Here is a 12,070-nt window from a genome sequence, read left to right on the forward strand (position 1 = left end):
CCTCTCTCAAGTCCTTGTGAGCACCCCTGTTCACAAGCATCTCCTTATTACAGTTCTACTTGCTGCCGTCTCAACTCAGCCCCCTCCTGTGACTACGGCCCGTGAAACACCACCAGGTAGGACCCCTCCCCACCCCCGCCTCCCAGCGCTACTGGATTTGTCACAGCTTCTGAGTGGCACTGTCACCACAGGCAGTGGGTCTGTGCATCACCAGGTGACTAATGTGTCACGAAGCTTGCATGATTGGAGAAGGAAGTGACAAGATGCTGAGATGCCCAATCTCATGCTGTCCCGCTTCACTTTCTGTTGGATTATCTGTGATTTTAACTGTCAGAAAACATCCCAACCTAAGACTCTTCATGTCACACGTTTCCACACATATGAAGAGTAAGAAGAAAAGGGGCCGGGCACATGTGTGTCTGTGTCTGTGTGTGTGGAGTGACAGGTTCCCGTAGGGTTAGTTACCTCATTGCTTTTCAATTTGAGAAACAGACTAGAGCATCTGGCCTAATGTCCGGGAAGTTGTCAGCCCTTTGGTGGGTATTCAGTGCTAGTTAAATGAGTAAATGCTTGAATAAACAAACACCACGCAGACAAACCCAGATGGCGTATATGTGTCTACTTCCAAATATTAGCCAAAGAGAGAGCAAGCCTGCTACATTCTTAGGTCTCGTGTCTGAGCGACTAAGGATTCTTTAGAGGAGACCTGGGTGGCATATTCCACTGATTTGACGGGACGGTGCTCAGAGCCAGCCACTGGACCCCTGGGTTTGGGGCCACGCTCTCCCACCTCCCTCACCCCTCACCAGGCTTCTTTACCTCTTTGTGCTGGTTTCCTTGCCCGGAAAATGGGGAGAATAACTGTGTACTTCAAAGTGTTGTGACGTGTCATCAGTGAGTTAATAATGTTACCAACTATCTTAGCGGAGAGCCTGGTGCTCGGCCATGCAGTGTGAGTGCGGGCTTGAGTGTGCCCTGTGGGGCAGTGCTGGCCCAGGACTCTGCCCCGTGACTGAGTGGAGAAGGCACAGCCTCTCTGCTCTTTGCTGATGGCCATTATGTCACAACTCCCCTCTCCCCCAATCCCTGGCAGTCACCAACTTACTCTCTGTCTCTCTGGACTGACCTCTCCTGGATATTTCATATAAATGGAGTTCTACAGTATGTGACCCTTGGGTCTGACATAATGGTTTCAGGCTGCCAGTTCCTTTAAAATTCTGTTGAATGAGCCGGCATGACGCTAATTGAATTCTTCTCCTGGAAGTGTGAAGCAGATGGAAAAAAAATTGATCTCTTTCCATTCAGGATTAGCTACCAGGATCATTTTCCTTGTATTGTTGTTTTCCCAACAGTACTCTCAACTTCCACCATCCCAGAAGATGTGAACCACCCGACCATATGGTCAGGTAAGTCAATGAGCTATGAGTTAACAGTTTAAAAATGGGTGTAGTACATTGTATATGCCACTTTCAGCATTTTGATCCCATAGAAAGGGTGAGCTGAAGCTCAGGACCAGGGAATATTCACCACCAAGGGCTCTTGGAGCAATGTGATGCCTAGTGTCACTGTTGGCACTGATTTTAAGCTTCATGAGGACAAGGGTCTATGTGCCTTGCCCATCACCACATCTCTAAACACCTATCATAGTATTTGGCACTTTATAGGCACCCAGTAAAAGTTTATTGAGGCCCTGGCCAGTTGGCTCAGTGGTAGGGCGTTGGCCTGGTGTGTGGAAGTCCTGGGTTCAGTTCCCAGCCAGGGCACACAGGAGAAGCACCCATCTGCTTCTCCACCCCTCCCCCTCTCCTTTCTCTCTCTCTGTTCCCCTCCCACAACCAAGGTGCCATCTTAGAATGGCTCCATGGTCTCTGCCTCAGGTGCTAGAATGGCTCTGGTTGCAACGGAGCAATACCCCAGATGGGCAGAGCATTGCCCCCTAGTGGGCATGCTGGGTGGATTCTAGTTGGGCACTCCCAGTTGGGAGTCTGTCTCTCTGCCTTCCTGTTTCTCACTTCAGAAACACGCACACACACACACACAGAGTTTATTGAATCAATGAGTGGGTGTATAGGTGGTACATGTGTGGGGCCGTTTGATCCCTCTTAGGACAACTTCAGTCTTGCTAAGAACAGTCCTGCTAGACAATGCCCAGAGGTGACAAGTCCCTCTACTCAAGAGGCACAGGCATCACTCTGGGGAATGCTAGCAGCCCCACTTGTGCTAATCTCTCCCCTCAGAAGGAAGTACTAAAATTTCACATGTGAGCAAACTAATGAAGCCAATCCTTTTAACCAATATTTCTATTTTGCAGCCTCAGCAGATAATGAAAAGTTACCAACCCTTTCATCAGGTAGAGCAATGCTTCTATAACAGTCCCGTAGATTCATGCTTTACCAATCCAGATGGGAGGTACAAGCAGATGGATCATGTCACAAGTTTTACAGAGTCCTCAGTAGGGTTGTCCATTTATCAGCATACTCATGAATACAATGATTTTTAAAACTTTGGCCAATTCTCCAAGGGCTATTTTACTGCTGCTGAGCCCTTGTGCAGAACCTAGAGTTAATGTAGTTTAAGGGGATGGGGCAAAGCAATAGGGGGCCACAGGGTGACATTTAGGAGCTTTCTTATCAGCCACCTGAGCTTGACTCCAACCTCATGAGAAAGCGGGTTGTTTTTTTATGAGCATGTGGCCAGTCCAGATGTTTCGGTAAGATGGAGCAGAGCTGGTGGCTCTCCATCAGCTGCTGGCTGGGTCCTTCTCCGATAGGTTCTTGTCCTTCTCAGGAAGAGAAGCTTCAGTCCTAACCACCATTTCCATGTGGTTCTAGGGCTGCCTGTGGTTGACTTGCCACCTTCGAGACGCAGAGCCAATGTTCCTTGGCCCAACCCATCAGGTCAGCCACTTTCCTCCCAGGATTTGCCGCTGTGCTTATGAGCCCCAGGGCAGATCACTACAACCAGGGAAGGGACCTGGGGAGCTGCCCAGTCCGAGGCCTCAGACATGCACGGGGACCTCAGGGAAGGACCCCAGCCCCCCGGGACCCGGATGAGCAGCTGGGCCTCCACACGGCTGGCACCAGAACATCCCACTTCCCTGCTGTTCCACAGAAGTATTTTAAAGTTCAGACAATAGAACAATAAAGCAAATATCCATGTCCCCTGTACCTGCACTTGACTGGGGCTCACATTTTATTATATTGGCTCTCCGGTCTTATCAAGAAACAGAACATTATATAATAGATACAACCGAAGTCCCCCAAATTCCTTATTCCCACTCTCTGTGCCCCCCTTCTTCCTCAGAGACAACTGCTCTCTTGAAGCTTGTGTATATCTTGATAGGTCATTTTTAATACCTTTACAAGTGCGAATTATGCAATCTCCGTGTATGTTATTTCGTGTTTTTCCTTCACACAGATGACATCAGCTCCTGTGTATCATTCAGTCACCTTTTAGTCTTTACTCCAAAAATTAAAGACCTTTAGTCTTTAAATTTTTGAGATGCATCCATGTTGATAAATATAAAGATATATAGATAGATTTTACTGCCTTTAATGCTGTCGTGTTAAAATTTTTAAATAAACCACTTAATTTACACATTATAGCCTGACCAGGTGGTGGTGCAGTGGATAGAGTGTCAAACTAGGATGCAGAGTACCCAGGTTCGAGACCCCGAGGTCGCCAGCTTGAGCGTGGGCTCATCTGGTTTGAGCAAAAAGCTCACCAGCTTGGACCCAAGGTCGCTGGCTCGAGCAAGGGGTTACTTGGTTTGCTGAAGGCCCACGGTCATGTCTGTCCCTGTCTATCCCTCTCTCTGACTCTCTCTCTATCTCTGTAAAAAAAAAAATTTACTCATTACCCATTGACAGAAATACATCTCCCTAATTTTTCACGTCTGTCCTGCTGATAATGTCAAGTCCTCATTCGCCAGCACACAGGAAATACGCATGCTACAATCCAATCTGCTTTGTTGAGTGACTGATAGGGGGCACATCATGCAGTGGTGGAATTAGTAAGCAGTATTTTTCTAGAATGCGCTTATAAATGCGGAGTGATCAAAACATTCGCCCTGATTTGTAAGTTAGGCAAGTAGGATGAGTACAGCACTGACATTTCAAACCTGTGCCTTTATTTTTGTTTCCACAGAAGGCTGGCCCACTATGAGGCTCGTGAACGGGACCGGGAGGTGCTCTGGCCGGGTGGAAGTTTTCTACCAGGGCACCTGGGGGTCGGTGTGTGGTGACAGCTGGGGTCTGAAGGAGGCGCACGTGGTGTGCAGGCAGCTGGGGTGTGGCCAGGCGGTGTCCGCCCCTCTGGGCGCCCACTTCGGCCCCGGCTTTGGGAAGATTCTCCTGGACAATGTGCACTGTAGTGGCGAGGAGAGCCACCTGGCCCTGTGTGCCCATGACACCTGGTTCACTCACAACTGCGGCCACGAAGAGGATGCCGGAGCCATCTGCTCGGGTGAGGGGTCTTTGGTGCTCTAAGTCAGCGGTCCCCAACCCCCAGGCCATGGACCAGTACCGGTCCATGGGCCATTTGGTACCGGTCCGCAGAGAAAGAATAAATAACTTACATTATTTCCATTTTATTTATATTTAAGTCTGAATGGTGTTTTATTTTTAAAAAATGACCAGATTCCCTCTGTTACATCCATCTAAGACTCACTCTTGATGCTTGTCTTGTAAGTTCGACAATTATATATATTTAAAAATACCACAGTTTTTACGCCGGTCGCATAATTTTATTTTGTGCATTTATTTGTCCCACCCTAAAGGCCAGTCTGTGAAAATATTTTCTGACATTAAACCAGTCCGTGGCCCAAAAAAGGTTGGGGAGCACTGCTCTAAGTGACTCGTGGACCGAATGGGCTATTACAGAAAATGGGATGTGGCCAGAGGTCTCCTCCTGTGAGGGTTGATGCTTTCCTCTTTCTACACCTACAGGTTCTCTAGTGGCAACCCCCAGCCCTCCAGGTAAGACTGATTTGGGCTATTTCTGTGTCCCATTCTACTTCCTTCGAGTCCTGTCTGGCTAATATTTATGCTGTGTGGTAGAAATGGAATGCACATGACCCTGTTAAATCAAGCGTTAAGCAGTTTACAGAAGCTGGTTTGCTCGGTCCATTTCACTTGAGGTCTAGAAGGCTTTCCAGTGTGTTTGTCTACATGGGGCTCAGAACAGAGATATGTGATGTTGACCTTGGCCTCTAGAGCTCAGACTCTCCTGCTCCAGGAAACCTGCTAATCCTGGCCTCAATGGCCCCTCTTCCAGGCAGCCACCTGAGAGTAGGTCCCCGGCACTGTTTAGGGCATGGCTTGGAGTAGAGCTCAACACTGAAGAGTAACATCAACATCAGCAAAAGAGAGTTTGGGAATTAGCTAGTAGTATACAACCACCCAGGTGCAGGAAACTTCCCAAATCAGAACAAACAACCAGGCAGCTCCAGGCAAAACAGGACTCTTCTGAGGCTATTGAAGGATTGTAATTAGTAGTCATTGACTTTAGAATATAGTTTTCTATGTCTGTGTCCATTAATTTACTTATTTGAGAGAAAATTGCCATTCATTTTCCAGAGTGATTAGATCATAAAGCCATTCATCTGGAGTCTGTGAGGCCTGATTCTTTTAAAGAGGCAATGAAATTACCTCAGTTGAAAAATTATGGTTATGTGATTTTAGAGTAACTTTGCCACTAGGAAAAGCATGGGGCTATTGCAATTATTTATTTTATTTTATTTTATCCTAAAGCAGTGGTTTTTTAACTTTACTTTTCATCATAATTACCCTGAAGATTTATTTAAAATACATACTGCCCCCCACCTAGAATTTCTGATTCAGTAGGCCTAAAGTGGAGTGTGAGAATTTACATTTCCAAGAAGTCCAGGATGCTTGTACTGTGGTCTGGGGACCACATTTTGAGAACTGCTGCCTTAAAACAAGCTAAAAAAATGCTTTTTATCCTAATAAGCAGAAGCAGAATTATCATCATCTTCACCATTGTTATCATCCTCATCATTGTCATCATCATCATCATTGCCTTCTTTGCCATTGTCATCATCACCAGTGTCATTATTAACATCTCCATTGTCATCATCACCACCCTTGTTGTCATCATCACCCCCACTGTCATCATCACCACCACTGTCATCATCACTGTTGTCATTATCCTCACCATCACTGTCATCATCACCACCACTGTCATCATCACCATTGTCACCATCATCACCACCATTGTCATCATCACCACCACTGTCATCATCACCACCATTGTCATCAGCACCACCATTGTCATTATCACAAGCACTGTCACCATCACCACCACTGTCATCATCACCACCACTGTCATCATCACTACCATTGTCATCATCACCACCACTGTCATCATCACCACCACTGTCATCATCACCACCGTTGTCATCATCACCACCGTTGTCATCATCACCACCATTGTCATCATCACAACCACTGTCATCATCACCACAACTGTCATCATCACCACCACTGTCATCAGCACCACCACTGTCATCATCACTGTTGTCATTATCCTCACCATCACTGTCATCATCACCACCACTGTCATCATCACCATTGTCACCATCATCACCACCATTGTCATCATCACTGTTGTCATTATCCTCACCATCACTGTCATCATCACCACCACTGTCATCATCACCATTGTCACCATCATCACCACCATTGTCATCATCACCACCACTGTCATCATCACCACCATTGTCATCATCACCACCACTGTCATCATCACCACAACTGTCATCATCACCACCACTGTCATCAGCACCACAACTGTCATCATCACCACCACTGTCATCATCACCACCATTGTCATCATCACCACCACTGTCATCAGCACCACAACTGTCATCATCACCACCATTGTCATCATCACAAGCACTGTCATCAGCACCACCATTGTCATCATCACAAGCACTGTCATCATCACCACCACTGTCATCATCACCACCGTTTTCATCATCACCACCATTGTCATCATCACCACCACTGTCATCATCACCACCACTGTCATCAGCACCACCATTGTCATCATCACCAGCACTGTCATCATCACCAGCACTGCCATCAGCACCACCATTGTCATCATCACCACCACTGTCATCATCACCACCATTGTCATCATCACCACCACTGTCATCATCACCACCACTGTCATCATTACAAGCACTGTCATCATCACCACCACTGTCATCAGCACCACAACTGTCATCATCACCACCACTGTCATCATCACCACCATTGTCATCATCACCATCACTGTCATCAGCACCACAACTGTCATCATCACCACCATTGTCATCATCACAACCACTGTCATCAGCACCACAACTGTCATCATCACCACCATTGTCATCATCACCACCATTGTCATCATCACAACCACTGTCATCATCACCACCATTGTCATCATCACCACCACTGTCATCAGCACCACAACTGTCATCATCACCACCACTGTCATCATCACAACCACTCTCATCATCACCACCATTGTCATCATCACCACCATTGTCATCATCACAACCACTGTCATCAGCACCACAACTGTCATCATCACCACCACTGTCATTATCACCACCACTATCATCATCACTGTCATCAGCACCAACATTGTCATCATCATCACTGTCATCATCAGCAGCATCATCATTGTCATCACCATCACCATTATTATCATCACCTTTATCATTATCATCACCCTTATCATCATCATCATCACCATCACCATTTTTATCACCATCATCACCATCATCATCATTACCACTATCGTCACTGCCATTGTCATTAGCATCACCATCATCTTCATCACCTCCACCACCACCATCACCACTATCATCATCAGCATCACCATTATCATCATTGTCACCATTATTATCGTTATCACCACCATTGTCACCATTATCATCACCATCATCACCATTATCATCACCACCATTGTCATCAGCATCACCACTATCACCATCACCATCACGATCACCATCACCACCACCACCACCATTGTCATCATCAGCATCACCACAGTCATCAATAATGCCATCATTATCAGTGTCATTGTTACCAGCTCCAGCACCATTATCAGAAGAAACTACTCTATCTAGTAAGTTACATTTTGTATTTATGAATTACTTTCCTGGTTATTTTTTAGTTTATGTGTTTTTATGATTATATATATAAAGAGCTAAGCATTCAAAAAGAATATTTAAATAAAGTATTAAGATATCTGTAAACATCTGTTATGCAAAACAACAGGTCTCTGTGGATGAATTAATTTCCCATTTATAGCTAAGAGGCTGAGATTGTGTTCATGGCCATCTCTTCACCTGACAACCATCATCTTGGTCCAAATCTTCATCCCTTCTTCCTGCCTGGATGGTCACAGGCTTCTCCTAACTGGCTTCCCTGCCTACAGGCTCCCAACATTATAATCCATTGTTTGCATGTACTCAGAGTTACCTTTTTTAAAAGTCAGGCTTAATTGAGATATAAGTTACCCCCAGTAAAAATTCCATGTAGACATTGCTGGAAGGGCTCATTATAAGCCTCTCTGAAGCTTTTTGTTTTCTTTTGATTCATCTAAGTCTTTTTTTTTTTAAGTGAGAGCAGGGGAGATAGTGAGACAGATTCCCATATGCACCCCAACTGGGATCTACCTAGCAACCCCTTTTTTGAGCTGATGTTTGAATCAACTGAGCTATTTTTAGCACCTGAGGCTGATGTGCTGGGACCAACCAAGCTAGCCTCAGTGCCCAGGGCAGAGGCTCAAGCCAATCAAGCCACTGGCTGTGGGAGGGGAAGAGGAAGAGAAGGGGGAGAGGTAAGGAAAGAGAGCAGATGGTCACTTCTTCTGTGTTCTCTGACTGGAAATCAAACCTGGAAGGTCTATACACTGGGCTGACGCTCTATCCGCTGAACAAACCGGCCAAGTCCTCTAAGTTAGTTTTATAATGAGTACTTCCAGCAGCGTCTACTTTATTCTTTCCATACTGCTGATTGATAGTGACCTTGCTTTGTTGTTCCTTCTAGTGGATAGCTTCTCAGAACCTTCACTGACCACAGCCCCTGAGGCCTGGATGCTTCCACCTGCAGGTATGGGGAGCAGTTCCTGAGAAATGAAGGGCAGATAGACAGCGAGGGGCAAGGTATCCTCCCAAGGTGGAGGGGAGACACAGGCAGCGTTTAAGTGGGAGGCCGCTCACTTACAAGCTGTGGGAGTTAGAGCAGTTCTTCACCTTTCTGAGCCTTGGTTTCTACATCTGTAAAATGGGAGCCCGTCTCCTACTACACGAGGAGGGGACAGGCTCCCATTTGTTGTATAAGGGTAAGAGAGAAACGTGTGAGTTCATGGCTCTCTGAAGCTCTGGTACTTAACTCACAAACAACAAATGTTAGTTCCTGCCCTCGATCTCCTTTACATAGTAAAGCCATAAAAAAGACTTATGGGGCTGAAGAGACCTAGTTGCTCTAAGACTAACGTAGTTTTGGATGATGAAGGGTCTGTTTAGCTATGATCTGCCTATGGATAGTCTAGTTTCCTATTTCAATAGATATATTGACATCTTGTATGTCTATCCCTATCCATGGCAGGGAAATAACATGTGGATTAAGTGGTCTTGTTAGAACTTAGGAATTCTGGAAGTTTCTTAAAGAGAGCTCTATACAGTAATGCCTCGGTTTTGGTTGACTTCAGTTATCGTTGGTTTTGGGTTTCGTTATTTTTTTCTGCGAAAACTTTGTCTCAGTTTTCATCGGTTGTCAGCGTACCCACATATTCTCCTGCTCAGTGTGGCTCATTGTGTGAGCATCACCCCCCACGTCTAGCCAAACAATTCCACTGCTTTCCAGTGTTTTTGCGCTTTTTTTTTATTAATTGCGAGTGCTAATATAATAATTGGATTTGCATTGATTCATATGGAAATAATTGCCTCAGTTTTCGTCAGTTTTGGATTTTACCCATTGTTTTCAGACGATTATCGATGAAAACAGAGGCATCACTGTATTTTGGAAGGGGTATAGCATAAAGCCCCTCACTGAAAGGACATAAGGTTGAAGCTTATGCTGGTTAGTTCTGACATATGCATGCATGAGCGTGGTGTCAACTTGCATGTTTGCAAATGCGGACATGACCACCTAGGGATTTAAAGGAGGAAGGGTGCCTCCCCGAGACAGGAAGGCCACCACCCCCCGCACCCTATGGGTCCCCTCCTTGTGCTCCCAGGAGCCCGGGTGGCTGTGAGACTGGGAAATGGCGCAGGAGGTGCTCAGGCCACGTGGAGGTGCTCATCCAGGGCATATGGGGAACTGTGTGTGATGACGTGTGGGATCTGGCCGAGGCCACTGTCTGTTGTGTGCCACCAGCTGCAGTGTGGCCAGGCTGTGGCAGCCCCCACAAGGGCCCACTGTGGGGCAGGCTCCGGGGAGATCATGCTGGATGCCATGAACTGTGCGGGCAGTAAGAGCCACCTAGGGGTGTGCGTGCCCAGGCACAAGGCCGGGCACAACCGTGGGCGCCTGGCGGAGGCCGGTGTTGTCTGCAGAAGTGAGGGGTTGGCTGTCAGTCCTCATTGGAAGGACTCCTGTTTCCTCACTACTCCCTGCTCCACATACACGGACACACACCACAGCTCAGCCTAGGAGAGTCCATGGATCTGGACAGCCAGCCAGTGTTACCTACATTCTTTCCAAGTTACACATCAGCCTGCCCATCCCCTTGGCCGCAGAGATCACCGAGTATGGCTCACAGCCTGGATCTAGGATCAGAAGCGGCCTGCTTAGTTTGAACATTCAGGCTAAAGTTGAATTTGGCCAAATCAGAGTATTTGGCATAAAACTCCAAATTATTAAGTTTTGTGGAAAAATAAAAAGCAGAGGTTCAGTCTCAAAACAATTCTTTTATTTCGTTAACCGCCTAGACCTGAAAAAAAGCTTCCCCTTTGGACACAGCTTTCCAGTTCACACCACTCAAGTCACTCATTTTTCTGACCTGCATGGCCCTCAGACACTCTGGAGTTTGTGACCTCTGGGGGACGGGCCAGATGTGTCACCTGGTGTTCAGGCCTTCCCCATCTGGGCCTGGTGACCTTCCCAAACCTGTGTGCCCTCTGGTTGCCTTGCCCCAGCCTCTCCCGAGTCTGTCCATCTGGCACCGGAGCGACGGCCTCCTGATGACACGTCTTCCTGCCAGGCTGCCCCTCCTCAGCGCCTGAGGGGGCACTTCTACCTCTGCAGCTTTCCTGGCACGCTCACTGTTTGTGCCTGGCCTCATGTCTCAGATCCCCAGGAAGTGCCAAGGGCAGGGTCTGTGCCCATCATTCTACTTCCCACAGCTCCTGACACGGAGGGCTTTCCCGGTCAACATTCACCTGCTGAGACACGAGAACGTCCACAGTCTCTCTCCACGCTCATAGGCACCGCCCCCACAGCTGCTCTGCCTGCGGGTAGGACCCCTGCTGTGTTGGGCATCAGCTACTAGACTCCATGCAATGTAAAAAAGATCACGAGGCTGAGAGTCAACTCCTGGTTTGATTCCCAGCTTCATTTGTTCACTCGTGTGTTCACTCAGTGGATACTGGCTGAGGGCTCACCACGTGACAGGAAGCACTGGGGCTACAGAGATGATCAACCCCCCCACGTCTCCTCTTTTGTGGGGTCTACGCCCTAACGGGAGAGGCGCACATAACATAGGATCACCCTCAGTTGTGTGACCTCTCAACCAAGTTCCGTCACCTCTGCCTCCCATTTTGTCTCGATTCCTCTTCACTCAAGTCCGATTCATGTGGAGAATTGAGGAAGAACACGAATGTGACGGTGCCCAGAGACACCTGGCATCCAGCAGTGGTCCCTTTCTGTGGTCGCATGCCCACCTAGGGGAGGCGGTGTGGGGGGAGGAGGAGGCCCCAGCTGTGGGAATCTGATCCGGGCTGGTCTCTCTCCCACTGAATGACCGTGGCTTCAGTCTCCATGACATTCGAACAGGCACGTTGAACTCCATGCCCCCTGAAATTCTATGTCTTTGCCATTCTGTGACTAATAAG

General features: G+C 47.4%; 1 protein-coding gene across 1 annotated transcript in view; it reads left to right on the forward strand.

The window, feature by feature from the left end:
• Nucleotides 1-12,070, forward strand: part of LOC136310682 (deleted in malignant brain tumors 1 protein-like) — an 81,997-nt gene that overhangs the window by 13,078 nt on the left and 56,849 nt on the right. The window contains exons 6-15 of the mRNA XM_066239523.1: nucleotides 54-116; nucleotides 1,353-1,406; nucleotides 2,312-2,350; nucleotides 2,832-2,897; nucleotides 4,147-4,464; nucleotides 4,947-4,976; nucleotides 5,974-6,157; nucleotides 6,802-8,048; nucleotides 8,101-8,136; nucleotides 9,063-9,125. Coding sequence (XP_066095620.1) covers nucleotides 54-116; nucleotides 1,353-1,406; nucleotides 2,312-2,350; nucleotides 2,832-2,897; nucleotides 4,147-4,464; nucleotides 4,947-4,976; nucleotides 5,974-6,157; nucleotides 6,802-8,048; nucleotides 8,101-8,136; nucleotides 9,063-9,125 — 2,100 coding nt within the window. The remainder of the gene's footprint in view (nucleotides 1-53; nucleotides 117-1,352; nucleotides 1,407-2,311; nucleotides 2,351-2,831; nucleotides 2,898-4,146; nucleotides 4,465-4,946; nucleotides 4,977-5,973; nucleotides 6,158-6,801; nucleotides 8,049-8,100; nucleotides 8,137-9,062; nucleotides 9,126-12,070) is intronic.

Source organism: Saccopteryx bilineata, chromosome 7 (assembly GCF_036850765.1).
Source record: "Saccopteryx bilineata isolate mSacBil1 chromosome 7, mSacBil1_pri_phased_curated, whole genome shotgun sequence".
Lineage (NCBI taxonomy): Eukaryota > Metazoa > Chordata > Mammalia > Chiroptera > Emballonuridae > Saccopteryx > Saccopteryx bilineata.